This window comes from Urocampus carinirostris, chromosome 13 (genome assembly GCF_059441175.1).
Source record: "Urocampus carinirostris isolate Australia breed hairy pipefish chromosome 13, RoL_Ucar_1.0, whole genome shotgun sequence".
NCBI lineage: Eukaryota > Metazoa > Chordata > Actinopteri > Syngnathiformes > Syngnathidae > Urocampus > Urocampus carinirostris.
In genome coordinates this window covers 40964978-40988641 of record NC_142361.1, presented here as the reverse complement: position 1 = coordinate 40988641, position 23664 = coordinate 40964978, and the positions used below count along the sequence as shown (strand labels likewise).

The following is a 23664-nucleotide window of genomic DNA, read 5'->3' as shown; positions in this document are numbered from 1 at the left end:
TCGGAAGCCTAAAATCGGTTGAATCTCCTAACTTGTAGCCCTCGCCCTACACCTAAGCCGAGCCATTTTGGAGCCCTACAATCAGTTTAGAACCCTAAAATAGAGCTCAAACTCTAGTTCCTAACCCTAGCCCCCAATCCTATTTTGGAACCATATAACAAGTTTAAGACCCTTATTTGAAGTCCACACCCTAACTCCTACCCCTAGCTCCTGGCTCCTAACCCTAGCCCATCACCTAAGCCCAACCCCATTTCAGAAGCGTAGATTGATTTTAATAGCATCATAACAAGTGTAAATTTTTGTTTCTAATCCAGGTCCCAATCCGATTTTGGAACCATAAAACAAGTTTAAAACCCTGATTTGAAGCCCAAACCCTAGCTCCTAACCCTAGCCCTACACCTAAGCCTAGCCATTTTGGAACCCTACATTCAGTTTAGAACCCTAATATAGCTTAAACTTTAGTTCCCAACCCTAGCCCCCAATCCTATTTTGGAACCATAAAACAAGTTTTAAACCCTTATTTGAAGGCCAAACCCTAGCTCCTAGCTCCTATTCCTAGCCCTACACCTACCTAACCCCAACTCCATTTCAGAGGCGTTGATGGATAAAATATGAAAAATGCTTCACAAAAAAGGTTTTTGAAGGGTGCGTCTTAAAATCCAGGGTGCCTTATAGTCCAGAAAATGCAGTACTATAACAAAAATATTATGAATTAAAGTAGAATTTTTAAAAATCTGTCAAAAATAAAGCAAAAGACTATATCCTGTACAATAAAGAAAAAAGAACAAAAGAAAAAGAAAACACAATAAAAAATACTATGAAATACAGTAAAATACAATTAAAATCATGAAAAAAAAAATAATAAAGCAAAACTAAATAAAATAAACCAAATATATGAAACAAAGATAAAACAGTTCAAATGAATAAGATGAAATACATTATTATTGAAAAATAAAAAAGTAAAAAAAAAGCAAAAACTAAATAAAATAAAGCAATACGTGAACACAGAAAAATAATAAAGAAAAGCAAAAAAAAAGCCAATTAATTAAGATAAAGACAAATGATAATAAAATGAGGTACAAAATAGGAAATACATGAATCAATTAAAGCAAAAAATGAAAAAGGTAAGAATATCAAATACAGTAAAGTTTTAACATTAAATGTAAAGCAATAAAGAAATGAATTAGAGCAAAAAGAAAGAAAATAAAGAAAAATACAATGGAATTCTCTCTCCAGTGCCTTGTGCATATTGTGAAGAGGTAGAGAGGAGACACGACCAACTTGTGTTACTTCTTCTATAGAAAATCAAAATGTATTCTAAAGAGGAAAATAAATGCTTCTAAAATAAATCTGTTGTGCCAGCTGAGCGACTGTTATAACGTGGCTAAAAGTGACTCGTTATCACGTCCCTCCAGTGCCTCGCGCACATTTTAAAGAGGCAGAGAGGAGACATGACCAAAGAAGGCTACTACTTTAAAAAAAAAAATCAAATTTCATTAGAATGGGTAACAGAAACATTTATAATCTTTCAAACAAGCAGAGATCTCTAGTGCCTCGAGCACAATCTGAAGCGGTAGAGAGGAGACACAACCAAATTGTGCTACTATTCCTATAAAATATGAAAGTATATTCAAGCAGTTTCAGTTGATTGAGTACAACAGTGTGGTTCCATGTGATCATTTTTGAGCTCTCCAGTGTCTCACGCAATCTACAAAGAGGGTGAGAGGAGACACGACCAAGCTGTGTAACTACTTCTACAGAATATCAAAATGTATTCTAATGAGGAATAGAAATGCTTTGAATCTGTCATTCCAGCTGAGTGACTCTTAGAACGTGGCTAAAAGTGACGTCCCTCTGGTGTCTCGCGCACATTATAAAGAAGCAGAGAGGAGACACGGCCAAATTGTGCTACTATTCCTATAAAATATGAAATTATATTCTAATGACAAGCAGTGTCAGTTGATTGAGTCCAACAGTGTGGTTCCATGCGATCATTTGAGCTCACCAGTGTCTCGCGCAAATTATGAAGAGGGTGAGAGGAGTCACGACCAAGTTGTGTTACTACTTATAGAATATCAAAATGTATTCTAATGAGGAAAAGAAATGCTTTGAATCTGTCGTTCCAGCTGAGTGACTCTTAGAACGTGGCTAAAAGTGACGTCCCTCTGGTGTCTCGCGCACATTATAAAGAGGCAGAGAGGAGACACGACCAAATTGTGCTACTATTCTTATAAAATATGAAAGTATATTCTAACGACAAGCAGTTTCAGTTGATTGAGTCCAACAGTGTGGTTCCATGCGATCGTTTTGGAGCTCTCCTGTGTCTCGCACAACCGATGAAGAGGGTGAGAGGAGACACGACCAAGTTGTGTTACTACTTCTATAGAATATCAAAATGTATTCTAATGAGGAAAAGAAATGCTTTGAATCTGTCGTGCCAGCTGAGTGACTCTTGTAACGTGGCTAAAAGTGACAACGACCCAGTGTCTCGCGCACATTAGAAAGAGGCAGCGAGGAGACACGGCCAAATAGTGGTACTACTTTTTAAGAACTTTAAATTGCATCTTAATGGGGAACATAGACATTTACAGACTTCCGAACAAGCTGAAGGTCCCCAGCACTTCGTCCACATTATAAAGAAATCAAGAGGGGACAAAACCAAACAAAACAAAAAAAACACGGACCGGAAGGAATTGAGTGAATTTTTCCCGGATTTCCCCGTCTTACAAATAGAACTTTGTGGAGTAAGCGATGTTTTTTCCAAGAAGCGTCGGGCCTCTCGTGTTTTCCTAGCGTAAATCACGACCTTATTTAATTAGCGTCGTCAAAGTCTCATCCGTTGCGGTTGGAATCCATATATTTTTCGCTGCCACTTATTTCTCCGACTTTTTCGACAGTGTCAAAACAAAAGCCAAGAAAACATAAATGGCCTCCAAAAAGGCGTATACAATACTAAATCAGGAGAATAAAAGTCTCATAAAAGGACGCTCGGTTGCCTTTTAACCCGTGCGTGAATTGATTTCTGGTAGCAAACATGAAATTGATTTGGATTGATTGGACATCATTTTCAACTTTCACTTGGCAAAAAATGGCAGAACATTGAGCATATTTTCAATGTATTTTCTCTAGTTTTAAGATATTTAAACCTTGTAAAATTAGTCCATGTATATTCAAAACTAAGCAGATAGAAAAACATTTTTCTAATTTTATACTAGAAAAAAATGTATTTACCCCATTGGCAGGGAATATAGTCAAGTTTAAGTGAAGTTTATTTGAATAGGTGTTTTTGGTGTAAGATAAGATGAAATGTACTTCAAATAAAAAAATAAGAAAACTAGCTTTGGGTAAAAATAAATAAATAAATGCAAGATTAAGAATAAAACTGCTTTGAATGAGCAAAACTAAGTGCTAGATGAGATAGGTTGAAAAATAGAAAATAAAAAAAATAAATGAAAAAAATACAATGGAAACGTAAAATATATATATATATATATATATATATATATATATATACACACACACATACCGGAGCCATATCCCCTAGTGGGAGGTGGCTGGAGTGGCTAGGTGGCTAGGAATGTGTTCTTGACGTAAAAAAATAAATAAATAAATAAGATAAAAAACAATAAAACTATATAAGAAAATAGATTTTAAAAAATTACAAAAATGAGTTGTCAAAAATAAGTAAAAAAGGCAACAAGAGGAAAACAAAAACAAAATATAATTAAATACAATGAAACAAAGTAAAATAAGAAGCGATAAAATAATACAAAAATAAAGCCAAAAATAAAATTAAGATAATTAAGAAAAAAACCCACAACACACTTATTTAAGGTAAAATAAAATAGATAAAAAAAGAGCAGTAATTAAAATAAAAAGGCAAAAATATAATCAAGTCAAATAAAATAAATAGATAAAATAAAGTAAAAAAAAGATAGAATAAAGCAAAATTAAAGCAAAAAAATATAATAAAATAAAATAAAAACAATACAATTACAGTGTATACGATTCAAACCAATCAAAAATAGAGTACAGCAAACTATAAAAAAATAGAGTATAAATAAATCATTAAGTTATGCAAGATTCCCTTTTCAAAATGGGGTCACCCTTAAACACCCAGGTGGCAGGGGCACCATTTCCTGTGGTGTGTCTTGAGCAAGTACAGCCCGACGGCCCCCCATCCCTCTCCAGGCCAACTCATACGACAAAGTCAAATCAAAGCCTAACGCTTACCTTCATTTGATTCCAATTGCTTTTGAACAAGATGTTTGCGCTCGTCCTAGCAGAAACCGTCCGGCTAACGGGAGATGGAGAAAACCGATTCACGGGAAAGAAAGCGCTCCGGAGAACGTCCGTCACGATCCCCGATTCGCCATGGCGGGCCTGGCGCGGGACCCCCTCGCGTCGTATTTTGAATCCGGCAAAATCAAAATAGGGGCAAAAAGAAAAGCACGGACGCTTGGATTTGTTGTTTAAAGCTGATTACAAGAGCGGGGTTGGGGGGGGGGGGGGGGGGGGTGGTTGGGGGGGGGTTGGGGGGGGGGGGGCGGTTGGTTGCAGCACATCTGGACGCTAGGATAACAAAAGTGGGTCAACTCAGACTCACCCTCAAATACGTACACAGTGTCTTTTTGGAGTTAATGATATCATATCATATAAAAGAGAAACGAGGAAATAAGATGCGTCTTGGTTTTTTTGGCCCATTTTACGTTTTGTCTTTAAAAACTAAAGACAAAACCAAGATAACGTATAAACACATGTTTCCTCAGGTTTTTTTTTATGGCACCTGATTTTCCCCCACTGCAACCTTTACGTTCCGTCCAATGAAATGTGAAAAATAAAAAAGGTAAATGGAAAAAAAAAGAAAAAGGAATAGGGAATAGAAAGAAAAAAAACCCCAAGAGAAAAAAAAACAGTTCTTTTGTGTTCCTCAGGGTTCCGTTTCGTGCCCCCTGATTTTTTTCCCACTGCTCCCTTCAGAATACATCCCAACGAAATGTGAGAAATAAATCAAGGTTCACCTCGATTTAGCCCTTTTTGTTTTTATTGAAATAGGAAGGGGCGGGGCCCGGAGACGATTAACGTTGGGTGTTCACGCCGGTATGTTTCCTCCAGATTAGAAGCGCCTCTATTCTTTCAAGGAAAGAACTCTTATTTTGCTTCCTTTAAAATCCTCATTGAGAACAACAATAGAAGGCCCTGCTTATTTCAGACAATTAAAAACAGTAAAAACAAAACAAAAAATAGAAGAAAAAATACAGCAGAAGTGCCACTTAGTGGTGACAGCCGTGCGTGTAAATCAGTGGGGAATTTTTGGGCTTATTGTTCCGTCTGACCAGATTTGAGGGCGTTTTCCTGATTTCTTTGCATTCGGTATCAGGGAGAAAAAAAATGGAATATATATACATATTGCCCTCAAGCCGGTGCTTGAAATGTCATTTTTTGCAGTCGGATTGACAGCTCACATCATTAAGACGGCAATCAGTCAGCCAATCATTGATTTAGCCTGAAATGACAATCATTGAGGTGATAAGATGTCTAGATAGTTAGATGTCTAGATAGATAGAGATAGATAGATGTCTAGATAGATAGTTAGATGTCTAGATAGATAGAGGGGGCGGCAGTAGCTCAGGAGGTAGAGCGATCATTTTAGGATTAAGGGATCCCAGTTCGAATCACGGCTTGTCCGTGTTACATGTCGAAGTGTCCTTGGGTAAGACATTGAACCCCCGATTACCAAGATGGCGGCGCCCTGTTCGGCTGCGGCTGCATCGACTTGCAACGGTTTTTTTACGCGTCGGCCATAAGATCCAGTCTTCGACTCAGTTTTGATGGCGCACAAAGTCGGCTCGAACTGCAGATTAAGTTACGATCGCAGTTTTTTTTGCTGGATATGCGATCATCCAGACATCAAGCGCTCGATGTTTATTAGCCACGGACTGCTATGTCAACAAGACCCAGCGGCCTACAAGGCAGCGAAGCAGAGTGGCAAGACGGCGGCATGACCGCCGAACGAGGACATCAAGCGCTCGGTGCTACGACCACTCGACATCAAGCGATCGGTGCTACGACCACTCGGGAGTGTTTATTAGCCACGGACTGCTATGTCAACAAGACCTACAAGACCAGCGGCCTACAAAGCAGCGAAGCAGAGTGGCAAGACAGCGGCGTGACGAAGAAGCGGGCCGGGCTAACAGCTAGGCTAAAGGCTAACCCCTCGACGAAGCGGGCCGGGCTAACAGCTAGGCTAAAGGCTAACCCCTCTAACATTCGCTCTCTGGACAATAAACTGGACCATTTAACAACTGGAAGAGGCATCGAACCGCGAGATGACGAACTGCTGCGCTAAAATTCTGACGAAGACATGGTTAATCTTATCTATCCCGGCTGACGTTCAAAGAAACTGTGCGGGTCAGATGTATCGACATTTCGTTCTGTATACACGTGTACACGAATGACAATAAAGTAAATCTGAATCTGAATCTGAATCGGTGAGCTGTCAATCCGACTGCAAAAAATGACATTTCAAGCACCGGCTTGAGGGCAATATGTATATATTTTTTTTTCTCCCTGATACCGAATGCAAAGAAATCACCCACCTCACTCTTTGATAGATAAATGTCTAGATAGATAGATGTCTAGATAGATGTCTAGATGGATCGATAGATGTCTAGATAGATAGATGTCTAGATAGATATCTAGATAGATAGATTGATAGATGTCTAGATAGATAGATTGATAGATGTCTAGATAGATAGATTGATAGAGGTCTAGATAGATGGATAGATGGATACCTTATTCATCCCCGTAGGGAAATTCACACTTCCAGCAGTATCCTTGTGTTTAAATTAAAATAATAATAAAGTTAAAAAAAAACCGCGACCCTACTGAGGATATAAGGTACGGATAATGGATGGATGGAATAAAGTAAAAGAAATAGAACACATAAATACCCAATATAACTTGTTAATATAGAGTATTTCAATAGTGCTACATAAAATAGACACTGTCATAAAAATAGGGTAATATGAAAATGTGGGGGTGGGGTTTCATGTGGGCTTCTACTCCCCCGGGTGGAGTTAAAAAACCTCATGGCATGAGGAAGAAATGATCTCCTCAGTCCGTGGAAAAAGACTGTGACAGCAGTCTGTCGCTGAAGCTGCTCTTCTGGATGTGATTGTCCGTTCTTGTCATTATTAATAAGATACCGATGATTTATCATCACGTTTGGTATCGTCGGTTAGTTGGTATTATTCATTTAACTGATCGTTTTATTAAGAAATAGTGTTAGGGTAGGGCTAGGGTTAAGAGCTGAGGTGAAGAGCTAAGGTTAAGGGCTAGGTTAGGGTAACAGTAAGGTTTTAGGATAAGGATATTAAGTTTATCAGGGTAAGATTCAGGTTTAGCTTCCGGGTATGGTTGAGAGTTTGGTGGATAGGGTAAAGCTAAGGTTAAGGTTTTAAGGTTTAGATATGATGGTTATGAGGGTAGGATTGGGCTTTCATGATAAGGTAGTGTTAAAAGTAAGGGAATGGGATAAGGGGTTTACAGTTAGGGGGTCTGGACTAGGGTAACAGGGTAGGTAGAGTTTAAGGTGAGCGGGCTAAGGGAGGATTAGGGTTAAAGGGTAGGGGGATGGGTTGTGGTTAAAAGGTTTTGGTAAGGAGAAGGAAACAAGGGTGAGGGGGTTAGGGTTACGCTTAGGAGAGGAAGCGTTATGTTTAGGGTTGGGGGCCGGATTAGGATGTTGGATTTCCCAATTTTAAGTGCTATGGAACGAGGGTCACGGGGTGGGAGGTATCTCATTCTTGGCAAATATGGTTATGGAAAGGGTTGAGATGTAGGGTAAGGCGTGAAAGAGTTACATTTACATTTCTTCTTGGGTTCCTTTTCCCTTAGCTTTTTAGTGCTTTTCATTTCTTTTTTTCTGGCTTTTTTTTCTCTTTTCCTATTTCATTTTTTAATTTATTCTTGTTTTTCTTGCTTTCTTATTTTTTCTTATTTTTTTCCTTTTTAGTCTTTTCATTTCTTCCTTTTTTCCTAGTTTCCAATATTTGCTCCCTTTTTCATCTTTTTTCCTGATTTTGATTTCCTTTTTCCCAGGCTTTTCTCTTGCTTCATTTTCTTCTTCCCTTTTTTTCATTTTGCCCTCAGCACGACATCCAGTTTTCTTTGGGTGGGCACTACCCCCCTTGTAACGCCCCTGTCTCCCATGTGTTCCTACTTAAAAGCGTCGAGGCCGCCAACTTACTTTTTCCAGGTTTCCGTCTACGCCGGTTCGCTGGTATTCATGGAGATGTACTTCCTTCCCGGGATCTTTGCGGTAGGTCTCCGACTCGGAGCGATATCGCCTCGCACCTGATGAAGCATTACAAACGGCGGAAACACGTGTAAGATTTCTTAATCCCGACAAAGGTTTATGGAGCTGTGTTTGTTATTTCCGACATGTGAAAAAACACTTGAAAGTACATCAAGTTGTCAGTGACCGAGTTAAGATGACGTAACAACCGAAGCAAAACTGACATTGTTTTGAAAGGCCAACGTGCAGAAACACCAAAAAGAGTTCTTCTTCATAATTATTCATTTGGAATCGGTTATTTGGGGGCATGTATTGGTTCGTTTAGAATTAGTGTTCCAACATATCCTGCATTGTTCTTTAAGTTTTGTTAATGTAACCGCGGTGTACTTGTCCCACCTAAGATCCACATTCACGCTGGACTGGATGATGAGGTTTTTATTATTACAGTTTCTGCAAATGAATGAGTCACAACATTAGCTTTTCTGCTGGCTTTGATCTCAGTTGCAGGTGTGCATTACCGTTCGATGACGTTCACAACAAAAACAAAGACGGAATGGTTTACGTTGTATTACATTCCCAACAAATGCAAGACCAAGTGGATTTGGTTATATGTTCGCCATTACATTCCCTAAAAGTGAGATAAAACGAGGTCAAAGTGGTTGTTGTAGCGAGGGGACGCAAATCTCGGCAGGGATGCATTTCTCGGATAAGACCGGGCTGTAGAAATCATAACCGCTCGAAAAGCAGTCCCGTGAAGATCAAGATTTCAAGCTATGGCACCGAAGAAGCCAATATGTTATCATTGTAATAGTTTTTCCATTTTGATTTTATGATCTCGTTATGAAATGAAATGTCAAGAAATAAAAATGGATTAAGACGAGGTCACTACGGTGACGGGGATCCGTGTCCACCCCTTGACGTCTCGAGCACAACTGACGTGCGCTCGGCAAATCGCGCCGTATATACGCGGAGAAAGGCGTTTGACCGTCACACGCGTAACACGCTAATTTCACGTAATAACACCGCGATACAGGTGCAGAACATGCTATGACCGTGCTCCACCCACGACGACCCGCTGAAATTTCACGTCCTAGCCACGTGTAACCACGCCCCGGCCGCGGCCAGAGCACGTCCTTCCGCGTCATTTCCGCGTCATTACCTCGTGTGCCGCCCGCGGTTACACTTGGTCGAAAGTTTTGAGCAGCGCAAAACTTTTTGGCGCGGCCGACCGCGTGTGAATTTCCGACCGCGTGTAAAGCACTGCTGTATCTCGTCCGTATGGCGATCCCAAAGCGTCCGACAGCGTCTGCTTCACGGGCAGAAATTTCTGGCCGTGATTCAGACGCCAACGGCTGTGTGACCGGGCCCTAACGTGGTGAAAGTCACCGGCGTGGCAGAACTCTCCGAAGCGGAACCCAAAGGCTCACCCGAGTGGAGAAGGACGCGGGACGCCCAGAGCTCATCAGATAAAATAACAACCAGGTGCTTTTTCCCCGCCGAGGTGTAAATGAAGCGCTCCTTTTCAAGCGGCGACACGGGAGGCCGGGAAGCCAGCCAGACCGGCCAGAAAAAGCCCAGGCTCCGCTCCTCGGGCTATTCCTCGCTCTCGCCCCGCTTTCATTCTGCCCACATCTCGTCAGCATCGTCCTCAACCATTTTTCAGGATACCTTCGTTTGTCTTTTTTTATGGTTTTCTTTAAAGCCAGGTTCTCCAACCTGCTGTCCGCGGGCACCTAGGTGGCCCACTTAGAACACCCGAGTAGCCCGCAGAGAGGTTCTGAAAATAGCTCAGCAGCGAAGGGTCATCGTGATCTTTCAGCCCTAAACTTGTTTAAAAACGTAGTTCCTAACCCTAAAACCACACACACCTAACTCACCCCAACCCTATTTCAAAACCCTAAATTCAGTTGAATCCCCTAATAAGGAGCCTTAACCTTCTTTTCTAACTCTAGCCCCTAAACTATTCAGGAACAATAAACAAAAGGTTTAAAACCCCTATTTAAAGCCCAGACCTTAACCCAACACCGAAGAATTTGAAGCCTTTAAAATCACTTCATCTAAAATTCAAGCACTTTTCAAACCTTGAAAACGTAACATTAAAATTCAACTGTTAAAGGCAGCTATGCTCAAAGACTGGCCCAGGGGCCAGTAATCAATTTTTCACTAGTGGCCTGCAGCCTTTGTCATAAAAATATGTGGGCCACCATTTCCGATATGGCAGCGATTAAAAAAAAAAAAGGAAAGTTGACTGTGAGGGCCGCCGCTCCTGGGACGAGTGGAATTTATAGTAATTTTCACCAAAGATGTTTGAGACTGTGGCCGTATTTAAAGAATAGAACATCAAAAGGCACAGCGACTACAAAAAGCTCACTAGAAACAACGGCTGTGAAAAGGTAAAGCCACTGGAAGCTGTTTTCAAATGAAATGAAAATGCGAAAAGGTGAGCTGTGAGGCACTGCAACCCTTTGACAGAGGTTGAATTTCGGAAGGATTTTTTAAAGAATGCCAGGCTGAATGGTCAGCCCTCACACGTTCTCAGTTTACCAAATTTGGCCCCGCGCTTTCTCAAACGTTTGGACAACCCTGGTTTAAGGATTTCAAGCATCCGTACAGACCCTGATTTAAGCATTATCGCAATTAAAAACAATTATTTATCCAGTTGTTGCGTCGCATTTTTTGGGAACAGGTGTCTTTGATTATAGCTTACGCGGTGTTCACGCTTGGGCGCCGATCGCAGTCACGTGCCGGGGAATTTCGGGGAAACGTCCAAGAATGTGCAGAAATAATGCAGACTTTTAGGCTTTTTTCTTTTTTTTTCGCGTGTCATTTGAAGGAAGCCGGAGAATTGGTTCAGGACCTGGACCCGATCCAGGCGCAGAGAGGTTTGCCGTGCGCTCATTAAATGCGGCGAACGTTAGCTGAAAAAGCACGGAGGGGCTAATAAGCCTCGGGTAGGGTGGAAAATGGCCGTTTGGCCCTCCAAACAGATCCTAAGCAAATATAATGACGTCGCTTAACGCAAACGCAGGGCGGGAAAGGCCGGGATCGTAAAAGGAGACCTGTAAAGCTTAATGCTGCGTTATACAACTTTATGAAACGCGCAAAAAGTCCGATTCAAATGATTTTAATGATATTGTGCGGGACTGTGGGTTATATCAAGCCCGATGATTGTTAATGGCTCGACCCGTGATCCTGTTTCAAGGGATTGGGTTTTGCGACCGGAGCTTAAGCAGCCCAAAACCGTGAAAATCACAAAATGTCGTGACGTATGACATCATTTGGATATAAAGGATATAACCTGAACGACTTAACTCTAGCCTAAACCCTACCCCTCTAAGCATATCCCCTAACCCCTCACCCTAAACCTTCCCTTCCTTGCCTTGACCCCCAAAATATATAGCCTTTATACCTCCCCTGACACCCAGACCCTACAACCCTACCCACCCTCCTTACCCTATCCCAATAACCCCCTAATCCTTAACTTCACCCTAACCCTACCCTGAGCCCTTAACCCTCCTCTCTCTCAAATTGAGCCCCTTAAAACTAGCTCTACTCTCACCCCTTCGAACTTAGCCATACCCTCAAAAACCTTAAACCCCCAACCTTACCCCGATAAACCCAAGCTAAACCCCTAACCTTAACCCTCAAACTTTATCCCCTTAACCCTACCTTAAACCTTTAACCTGAAATGAAAACCCTGACTTTTAACCTCACCCTTAACCTTACCCTAATCCTTACTTTTAACCCTACCCTGGACCCCAACCCTTTAAACATAACCTAACCCTTAATCCTTCCTGAAACCTTAACTGCTCAAGCCTCCCCAAAACCTTACGCCCTCCTTACCCTACCATAGCCCATAACTCTACTGTAAACCCTAAACCTTACCCTATTAACCCTAGCCCCTTAAAGCAAATCTAACCCCATAAATCCACCCTAAACGGTCTCCAGGTTCTGATCCATAACCCTTTTAACAGTTTTAGGTATTTTCTACAAATCAGGAAAAGAATACTTCAATGAAATAAACACAATCGGCGATCAGCCAAAGTAGAAACATTTGCTCATTTTTAATTTCGTGTCTAACAAGAAAACATTTTTTCTGACTCTGAAATCATTTTTCCTAATCTAAGAGATATTTTCCGTCATACTTGGGAAAATAAAACTTCACGTGAATAATACTATCCCTTATCTGCAATCCTGGAGGACTAAAAAACAGAAAAAAGAAAAATGAGAGCGAAAAAAATGGCCAGACCGTTTTGCTATTTTTTTCTTTTTTTCCTCAACTAAAATGAATAAGAATCAGCTATACGCAATATTTTTGGCTCATTTGAATTTTGTGTTTAATTAAAAACCATTTGTGAAAAAAACTTGAAATGTGCTGCCAATGATTTGTGTATAGTACAATAAACCACTGCCCATCCATGGATATGAAAGCAATTATTTTAATAAATTTGTAGCCGTTAGCGACTAGCAAAAAAAAATAATTACAAAGCCATTTTCAAATTTGAGCACTTTGATCCGGTGTTTTTTTTTGATGCCGTGGCCAATTTTTTGATATTGGTTTTTCGGCGGCGGCGTTGTCTTCTCGGTGGAGACGTGGAAAAACACAAACACGCAAAGTTGAATGGCCTGCGTGTAGCAACCCATGTCGAGGCGCACAAGGCGTGTGCCTCGCTCTCTTCGCCTTTCACCTGCCTGTACTACAATAGAGTCGTAAATCCGGAGACGCCCTCGGGCCCGCGCGGTCCCGAGCACCAACCTGGACCGGTTCCAGGGGTTCTTTATTACCCACAATGCCGGGCTTTGTACACGATCGGCGCAACGAGATCACGGGCAGAAACTTACAGGAATGAAAGATTTTCAAAGTCCTTTAGGATTTTTGGCAAGATAACTGCCATATTCTAAGATTCTGTATTTTTGTCATATAAAAATGGTTTCTCTTGATTTTCCGGTCATTTATTGATGAATAGTAGGCCGTGATGCTGTTTTTATAAGGATACGAACTCCGTTATAAATAGATCACGCCTTTTTCATCCATTTGATCGAATCATCGAATGTCAGATCTGATCATTGCTGTTGGCAAACAATCACTATCGAACCTTAAGGAACCCGAGCCGCTTCGTAAGGAAGAACGGGGAAATATTCCTGTTTCGAGATGTGCAACACCTCTAAAAGACTTGTGGCTGTGGTAGCAGTAAAAGGAGCTTCGAAGGGGGGCGATAGTTTTGCAACACCTACAGTGTTCTGGTTTGCCCGCGTCCCTACGTCCTAGACACATCATTTTTGCTGGGGACGCAACTTTTTGACACCAAATTGTCATTATTACCCGATTCCTTTTTTTTTTTTTAAACAAAGATTTACCGCACCCCAAATTTTTCGTCAGGCAAATCCGCCATTGTTGTTTTGGTCTCGCGCCGATCTCGGCAAACGAGATCTCGTTGCTTCGGGATGATGTCATTGTTTTGTTGGTTGTCGAGTGAAAGAGAAGTATGCCTCTGTAAAAACAGTTGGTATTAGGTGCAAATCAACAAAAAAATTGGCAATTTCTTCAGTGTCGGTAATAAGTCAAAACATAATACAGAAAGTGGTAACAACGGCAATAATTCCGGCACGGAAAAACGGCAGAGAAGACCGCGAAGGCAAGAAAAACACGTGTTTTGAAGCCAACGATTCGACGAAGATAAACAAAAGAATACTCCTAGCGAGAAAAGGTCTTTTCAGCCAAAATGGACTCAATTATATTCCAGGTTACGCTATGAGGAGGATGATAATAGAGGCTACATGTTCTGTGATGCGTGCACCCAGCGTGACAAAAAAACTGGATGGCATAAATCATTTGGCAATAAGAACTTTCAGAAAAGCACATTGGATCGGCACAACGACAATGAAAAGCACAAATTAGCTATGGAAATTCCGTTGCTGCAATTGGACCTTGAGAAGGCATTACAACTGTGGCGGGACAGCAAACCACCAAGAATGTATGAACTGAAAAATCTGAAGTGATTAAAACTGCATGAATATATATAAATATAAATTTTGGGGAGCCCTAGATCTCTGTCGGGACCCATCGATTTTTGAGCATGCGAGTCCCCGGGACCCGTCACTTTTCACAGCTCAAATGAACACCTATTTTTTTTTCCATTTTTTATTGGCGATCAGGTGTCAAATACATTTGCTTTCTTTACACACTCGTTTAAAGGCTGAAAATGTTCCAAAATTCTGGACAAGGCACCGTAGGTTTAACCACGATAGGTTACACCACACGTGGATCCCCCAAGTACGCGGTACTCGTCTTTGTCCCCTCGTTGCGTTTTTTACGGGTGAAATCAGACGGCGTCACGTGCTGCTTCGGTGTCCGGCACTCAAAGGCTTTTCCGCTCGCTCGCTCGTCAATGGGATACTCGGCAAAGGTTTGACCGCGCCTCGGATTTCAAAGAGGCGAAGCGGCGCGGGCCCTCGGCTCCGTCCTCTCGTATGTAGAAATAAAATGGCCGACGTCGTACAAATAAAAGATGTAATACCCAAAGATATAGTCGGCGAATCACGCGTCGGGTCATTCCTTGTGTATTTCGTCCGGTATTTTGTTGAAAATTGCATTGTCTATTTTGTCATTTCGGGTTGATTTCCTCATGTCTTTTAACTTTGCACTGCATTTTTTTGCTGCATGTTCCGTCAAGTATTTCATGATTTCTTTTTTTTCTAGATTTGTTTCCTCGTGCATTTTCTGGGGTACTCCTCAGTGTATTTTGTCGTGTGTTTTGTGGGGTACTTCGTTGAGTATTTCGTTGTGAATTTTCTGGTGTATCTTGCCGTGTATTTTCTCATTTACCGTATTTTCCGCACTATAAGGCACACCGGGTTATAGGCCGCACCCCGAAAAAATAGTTTTTGGTCCTATATTTGACATACATAAGACGCACCGGATTACAAGGCGCTACAATGGGAATGTCGACAAAAGAGTCAGATAGTTGAGTCAAACTGATTACCCCCTTAACGTTCCCAAAGCTTGCAAATACGTGTCGTAGACACGTGCGGATGCGGTGTCCGTACGATGTCACTCAAATGCATCGTTCCAAATATCACTCAGAAAGTTAAAGTCTTGGGATTCAAGAAATGCCAACCGTTCCTTAGTTTCTATTTTCTTTTTTGCTCACAACTTTACTGTGCATATGACAATAAACACTTTGAATTGAGTTGAATTTAAAAATAGACACTCCATTCCATCGAGTTCAGTCTGAAACAAGATACAGGGAAAATATATAGCCAGAGTAGCTCATCGAAGTCGTTGTGTTCAATAATAATGCGCAGCCATGGTCCTCTTATATCCGTGAGTGTAGTAAATCCAGGAGAATAAAATATTTACAAATACAGAATAGAAAAAAATGCTTTCTCTATGCCGTCAGCCACGTGCTATACGCATTCATCTTTTTCGGCCAATTGCAGGCTTTGTTTCGCCGTTTAAGCCAATGGCAGCCTTTAAATGATAAAAAGGATCCGCCCCTTGACCTCCGAATAACTTTAGCCAATAGCGATCGATTCAAATGATGATTGACACATTGGTTAGCCAATGAAACGCCGGTAAATAAATTCCAGCATACATCGCGGACGACTTGGCGTTCGGGGGATAATCGAGTCTGCGGCTGCAAGTTAGTTGCCAGACTTTGCGACTTAATATTGATCCATAAATAAGGCGCACTGTATTATAAGGCGCATGGTCAGCTTTTGAAAAAAATGAAGGCTTTTAGGTGCGCCTTATAGTGCGGAAAATACTGTATTTTTGACAGGATCTATTCCTTCCTGTATTGCTTTGTGTATTTCCACATGTATTTTTATCATGTATTTCACTGTGTATTCATTTTCCCACATATTTTGTTGTGTACTTTACTGTGTTTTTAAACCTGTATTTATTCTGGGATTTATTTTCTCATGCATTTATTACAGGATTCATTTTCCTTTGTATTCCGTCTTGTGTTTGGTCGTGTATTTTCGTCGGGTCGTTTATTTCAATATGTATTCCATCGTGTATTTTTTCACCTGTTTATTTCTTTTTTTTTTTTCCGCATCTTTTTTTGTCATTGATTTAATTCAGGATTTATTTGGCCGCGCCTTTCGGTCATTTGTTTCGAGATATATTTTCTCATGAGTATTTTTTCACAGGTTTTGCTGTGTATATTTTCAACTTATGAGTTAATCAGTGATGAATAAATCAGATAGAGGTGAAACGTTGACCCACCTCCCATTTTGGTTGTGCCAGAATACATCAAAAAATAAATAAAAGAATAAATTGAATTGGTTTTCATATATTTAGGTATTACTGTTACAATCTGAAGGCCACATGGTGGTAATCATTTAGCTTAGCATGCTACTGCTCGTTCAATTGTAGTCTACTTGCCATGAGGCGCCACATGGGGGCGCTAAACATCACAACACAAACTCTTCTACCTTATTTGCATTTTTGTTTAAGCCAGAGGTTTTAGACTCATTACAATCTGAGAGCCATATGGTGGTCATCGTTTAGCTTAGCATGCTACTGCTTCTTTAAGTGTAGGGTTGTGGATCAAACCTTCCCGTGTGGAGTTTGCATGTTCTCCCCATGCTTGCGCGAGTTTCCTCTCACATTCCAAAAACATGCATGATAGGTTAATTGGCCGGTCCAAATTGTCCCTAGGGGTGAATGAGCGAGTGAATTGTCCGTCTCGGTGTGGCAACTGGTTGAGGGTGTCCCCTGCCCACTGCCCCGAGATAGCTGGGATGGGCTCCAGCACCCCCGCGACCCTACTGAGAATAAGCGGCGCAGATAATGGATGGATGGATGATACTTCTATCTTCATTGATATCCTATGGCATATATGTATAGCCATTGATATATTCCTACACAGGGCAGGATGGCTCCTGTTGGCTACCGGACTGGAATTCTGGTCTGGACTTGCCCAAAAAGTCACGGAGAATCCAGAAGGGCAAAAAAAAAAAAAATCAAGCGCCTCCTCGCAAGAGTTCAGCTGAGTACACAGTCATCAATCCCGCGTTCTAAAGCGGCGTGCCGGTAATAAAGACGGAAGATGAATTACGAGTTTTTTTTGTTGATGCTCTTATGAAGAGATCTCCATTCAATACGGGGTGAGGAGGAAGGTCACGCTTCATCTATTATTGATAGTACAGTAAAGCCCCGGGATAGGACACTGTTCCCATCCGAAATGCGGACCGCGGAGTGAAATTTCTGTAACCCGACTATGCCAAACCTCAGAACCCCAGATATATTATACAAAAAAAATAAAAAATAATAAAAAAAAATAAAAAAAAAGAGTACAGTGGAACCTGGGTTCTCGACCATAATCCGTTTCAGAACCCTGTTCGAAAACAAATTTGTTCGATCACCGAAATCATTTTTCCCATTAAAAATAATGTAAATCGTTTTAATCCGTTCCAACACCCTGAATGTTTAACTCGAATGTTTAACGTAGACATAAAGCTAACCCAGGCTCATCGTACGTCCGCGTTATCGTCATCTTCCGTACGAAAGATGACGCTAACATGAACGTATAAAAATAAAAAAAATCAGATCATTTACAAGTCATTTAGCAACCGGGTCTCCACAACAAGTGCTGAGCGGTTCATTGGAAAGGGGGCTCCGTTCCAACACCCTGAATGTTGGGCTCCGTTCCAACACCCTGAATGTTTACCGTAAACATAAAGCTAACCCAGGCTCATCGTACGTTTGCGTTATCATAATCTTCCGTACGAAAGATTACGCTAACATGAATGTACGCACTCACGCATTACCGGCGTTCGAACTCCGATTTTTCGACCGAACAGAGAAGCAAAAATTTCTCGAAATTTTTGGTCAGACACCGATTTGTTCGAACTGAGAGGCGTTCAAAAACCGAGGTTCCACTGTACTATTTAAGTGCAATATATGCAAAGGAAAAATAAATCAATTTATTTTTGGCGTGACCTGACCTGGTACAATTGAGTAGTGGGTGGATGCAGAGGGGAAAAGAGACAGCAGACAAAAATAAAAACCGATTCAACCCCTTAGCGTTCTAGGTAAGGCTTCGTGCGATAGTCCCAGCTGTTTTCCAGCCAAGCTGCCCATGCTACACTCATTCGGACGCATTTCATTTGAAAACATTTATTAGGCGAGGATAAAGACTTTCTATTTCTGTGTGTTCCAACTCAGATGACTCTGTGAGGAGCACTGTCAGTGATCGTCTCAGTTTGGGACAAAATTCGAGAGTCTTAACTTTCAAAATTGAGCAAAATCATCCCATTTCTCCGTATGGTTCAAGAAGAGCATTCAATTGACTTTGGGTCCGTCTTGGATTAGCATTTTAGGTGAAATTTACATCTATCTACCCAGGTCATATCCCTCGAGATCTTAATCCCCGTAAAATAATTCCTTGCTTTAATTGTCTCTTTTTGTTCTTAATATTAGTCCTGATTGGTGATGCAACTTATTGAGAGTAGACAGTGGTGCGTCCTCTTTATATGTCTTGACCATAGGGGGCTTTGCTTCCCTGGTCATCATGTTTTTGTTCCTCCCTTTCGCATCAATGCAAGCCTTAGGACTCATAGCCGATAATGAGAGTAGAAAAAAAACACGGTATTGAATCGCCAACACGAAAAGACTACAAATAACAGGAGATTTTGAGCTAAATGAGAGAGAAAGGCATTGTGAGAAGTAGTTCAGACAATTGCATATCGACGTTTTCATGATACCTTGACACAAATCAAGCATCTAAAAGAGTTTAAAATTTCTGTTGACGGAACAAAAGCACGTATTGTCTTTTTTTTGTTTGCTATATTTGTCATTTTTCTCGCCATTTATTCATTTGTGAAGCAATGTAAAGATGAGATAGGCATTGCGGGAGAGAGTTCAGCCAATAGGATATCGGTATTTTCAATATGCCTTGTCATACGCCAACGAAGACTCCGGAACCCGACGGTGTCACGGACCAGAAACAGACACAGGACCCAATAGCGCTCATTTTCTCAGTTTTTATTAATATAGAGGGAGAGCAGGGCTTGCTTCCACGATCCGATTGTTGACAGACAAATGGAGCAGGAGATGCGGAAGTGGCACTTACGTGTCTGGCGAGGAAGGTCGAAAACAGGTAGTCGTTTTCCGGGACCGGAGAGAAAGGACGGTGTCAGGTTCGGAAGCGAGGTGGGTAAAAGGAGGCAGGCGGGTAGCGGGGGAAAAACAGGTCGGATAAGGGGCAGGCAGAACGGGGCAGAGTCAGGTACGGAAACAGGTCGGCGACGAGGATCGGGCAGAGAAAACAAAACGGGAACGGAGTGTCTGAAAGTGAGAGCTTGCCGAGCTGGGAGCGACGGTTTGCAACGATCTGACGAGGATCTCTTGAAAGCCGGGGGTTTAAAAGAAGTCCATCAGCCGATCGGCTCTCAAGGCTGTTGGCGCCAATGAGCAGTCGGCAGGTGCCCCGAATCGGCAATCGTGACGGACGGGTCGCTTCGATGCGCTAACAATTTGCCGTAGCGCATACGAGCGCGTTGGCCACGTGTGCCGGAGTACGTCGGTTTCTTTAGAGATGGAGAAGAAAAAGCACGGGAGCAAAGTCATCCTTTACAGTAAGCGTAAACACATGTTCCTCCCTCGGGCCAAAACCAAAGACTCCCGCTCCGTGTTTGGTCCTTGTCCCGGACCCCGCATGATTTTCATACTTCTCGTGACATTTTCTGACACGCGAGGGGATTTTTTTCCATTTCGAACGTCTTTGATCGCTCAATAAGACTCAACCTCAAGACGGTAGCGCTTAATCCCGACTTCCCATCCGCCTTCTCTTTTTATTGGACCGAGGACGATTTTATCGAGTTTGGGTGGGCTCGGCTGCTTTTCAGTGTGCTGGCTTTTGCTCGCAAAGCACGAGCCAATGCTAGCTGCCGGTCCCGCTTTCCACCAATGGAAAAGGTCCTCTCAAACGGTGTGGAAGTGGTCTTAAGCACGTTTATTCATTATTTTCTGTCCCGCCCTCCCTCGGAAGAAGAAATCCTCTCACGCTCCCTCATCTTTCCTCCTTTTATTGCTCGATATTGATGGTAACGCGTCACCTCCGTCGGCGCCTGTTGGCAGATTTTTACCGGGAAAAAAACTCAAGCGTCTTATCAGTATGATTAAGTTGTCTAGAAATGACAGCTTCGTTGATTTGGTTTCATGCCGTCCGCCGCCAACATTTCTAATGAAGCGAGCACGCCGGTCTTTGCTCATCTCCCTCTGTCGTTGCAGCGAAGTGCTACGTACGATCCTTTAAACTTCCGTCTTCGCTTTCGGGAGGAGAATTTTGTTCGTCTCTTTACCCGTCCGTCTCGGCCCGTCTCCGCAGTCGTGGTAAATAATTTAACATGGGGTCACTTGATGGTCTGCTAAACTTTGTGTCTACACTTCATACTCAATGAGTATACACGGTGCATAATGCATGAACGAGATACGATGACCGTTCCAAAATATACTCATGGCAGAAACATCGGACTGAAACGGGATACCCCGAAATTATAAAGGCGGCATAGCTCACTAGTGATGTGGCCTTTTAGTCAGTTAATGAGATGATTGTCTGCAAACACGGACTGGTGATAACCAAGACAATCCATAGAATCCAACCGTGTCAATATTTACCCCAAAACACGCGGTATTCCCGACAGATTTTTTTTTTAAAAAGGCCACCTAAAAGCATTTCTGCATCATTAGACGTTCCTTGTTGTGATCTGTCTGTCTGTTTGCCATATAATTACGTGAACAAATAAACAGAGTCGTAAAATAATAACCAATATGGCCATTAGTCTTTGACCTTTTGATGGACACCACTCTCGGACTTGTGCTGATAAAACGGATGTCTCCTCCTTTAGCTTCAAATATGTTTAGCCAGTCGGAACTGAAACAAATGATGATTGACACATTGGTCAGCCAATGAAATCCTGAAGGGAACAATATGTCAGACGTACGTAGTTGATTCAAATTAGACAAGAAGATAAATGTGCTTAACACCTCTCGCGATTCATTTTTATGCGCTACTATTATGTGCGAGGGTGCACAATTGTTGATTTGACTTCTGGCAAGAGTCAAACATTTACAACTCTTTCAAAATGTCAAAAACATTGGCCAAATAAAATTCAAAGGTTTAAGTGCTGTAAACTGGGCGTCTGCAAATGGCCACTTCTGAAAACGCCTAAACTTACCCTTAGGAAAACGAGCAGGTAAGAATTCAAGCTATTGTCTAACCCGTTTTTCAGCCAAGATGCCCATGTGACACTCACCTGCTGGCATGGGATTGTAAAGCGATAATAAGAACCTGCTATTTCTGTGTTTCAACTCAGATGCTTCAATGTTAGTAGCACTTACATTGATGATTTGATTATTATGAGCCGGTACAGTTGAGTGGTGGGTGAATGCAGAGGGGAAAGCGACAGCGGATACCAATGAAAACTGAACGCCTTATCATTCCGGTTCGACAACTACACTTAGGATTAAACGCACAAAAATGCGTTTATTCGAGGAATCAACTCCTCGCCCGAAGAATTCTCGCGCCGGCGTGATGAGGGGGCCCTATCGTGGATGCAGAGCCGGAGCTAAGGCTAAGCGGCTAGCGGCGTTATAAGCCTTCGGTACCGTTCGTAAACACTCTACCAAATAAGACAGACGACCTGGCTGTGCAGGTAAAACACATCAAAGCGTACAGGGAGTGCAGTTTGCGGTGTTTTACGGAAACGTCTAGCATCCCGGACGCTAACGTGGCGCTACCTGGCTTCAGCGCTGTTAGGACAGACAGAGACACAAAAGCCTGCGGGAAGCGGAGAGGAGGCGGACTCGCTATCTACGTGAACAGGAGGCGGTGTGACCCTGGGCACAAAGATTTCCATCTGCTGCAGGGACGCTGAACTTTTGGCCTAGCGCGTGACGTCATTCACTCCGCTGTGGCTAAACGACAACACAGCACCCCGAGGCCATCCTATTAATCTGTTAATCGACATAACAATACTGCTGGAAGTGTGAATTTCCCTACGGGGATGAATAAAGTATCTATCCATCTATCTCTTCTCCAAACGGTTCAAGAACAGCATTCGATCGACTTCGGGTACGTCTGGGATCGGGATTGGAGGCGAACATCGAGGGGTTAACGACCGGCTTTTCAATACTGCGACAAAGTCTCGCATATGTTTGTGCAAAACGGAGCTAATGGTTTAATATCCAGAGGGCAGGAAACGTATCCGGAACATAGCGATGAGGCGAAAGATTAAAGTTGCGAGGCGGCGAAAAGAAAATGAATTCATGCAAATTGCAACCAGACGACCCACCAATAAAAGAGACGTCCGGTGCGAGGAGAAGCGGCAACCTCGCTTTCGTCTGCCGTGTAATAAATGCTCCAAGTCGATGAATTTGACGGAGGGATAATGTAAACGACGCGTCGGCAGAAACAGTTCTGACTTTTCGGGATGTCTTGAAGCTAACGCTAACAGGATGTATCGATTTAGGGCCAAGACTGGACGAAGTTGGAACCGGAAAGCCATACCGCAAAAAGATCTCGATTAGAGGAGAAAACGCTGTCCGTTGGGACACTATTTTCAAGGCGCACCAAATGTGAAAAGGAATACAATCATCCATATTTCGCGTTTTATCAACGTTTAAATTGTCAAGAAAAAATGACAGAACATAGACATTTAATCATATTTTCCGAATTGTATTATTTTACGTTTTTTTGGGGGGGGATAGGACATGAATCGGTTCTCAAGTGGCTGTCCCCTTAAACCAGGGGACACCAGATTGTCATAATTGCTGATTCAGGGCCCCGATCACTGATTGGCTGTTGGACTCTTTTTAAACCCCCGTATTCCAAGAGGAAGCTGTCAGACCGTCTGCGAACCTATGCTCTCAGCTAGGCAAGCTTTGTACTCTCCGACATTATCCTGCCCTGTTTTTTTCTGCCTGATACCTGTTGTCGTTTCAGCTTTGCTCCTTTGTCCCGGCCATCAACTTGTTTTGCCGTTTCCTGCCTGATACCTGTTGTCGACCCGTTTCTGTTTTGCTCCTCCGTCCCGGCCATCGACCAGTTTTGCCTCATTTCCTGACTGTTACATGTTGCCGACCTCTTTCTGGACTCGTTACTGCCTTTGCTCCTCCGTCCCAGCCATCGACCTGTTTTGCCCCGTTTCCTGCCTGATACCTGTTGCCGACCTGTTTCTGGACCCGTTTCAGCCCTGCTCCTCCGTCCCGGCCATCGACCCGTTCCCGTTCCTGCGGTCAGCTACCCGTGACCGACGATCATGGGATGGTGGAAGCAAGCGCTGCTCTCTTTCTCAATAAAAACGGAGTAAAACGAACGCAATTGGGTCCCGTCTCCGTTCCAGGCTCGTGACAC

The 23664-nt window shown here is 42.4% G+C and overlaps 1 protein-coding gene across 1 annotated transcript in view; it reads right to left on the bottom strand.

The window, feature by feature from the left end:
• The window catches only part of LOC148354564 (uncharacterized), a 76215-nt gene that overhangs the window by 32932 nt on the left and 19619 nt on the right, over positions 1-23664 (bottom strand). Inside the window, exons 2-3 of the mRNA XM_088350883.1 lie at positions 9661-9817; positions 8252-8358 (exon numbers count right to left, since the gene is read on the bottom strand). Of these exons, the coding sequence (XP_088207009.1) occupies positions 8252-8358; positions 9661-9817 (264 nt within the window). The remainder of the gene's footprint in view (positions 1-8251; positions 8359-9660; positions 9818-23664) is intronic.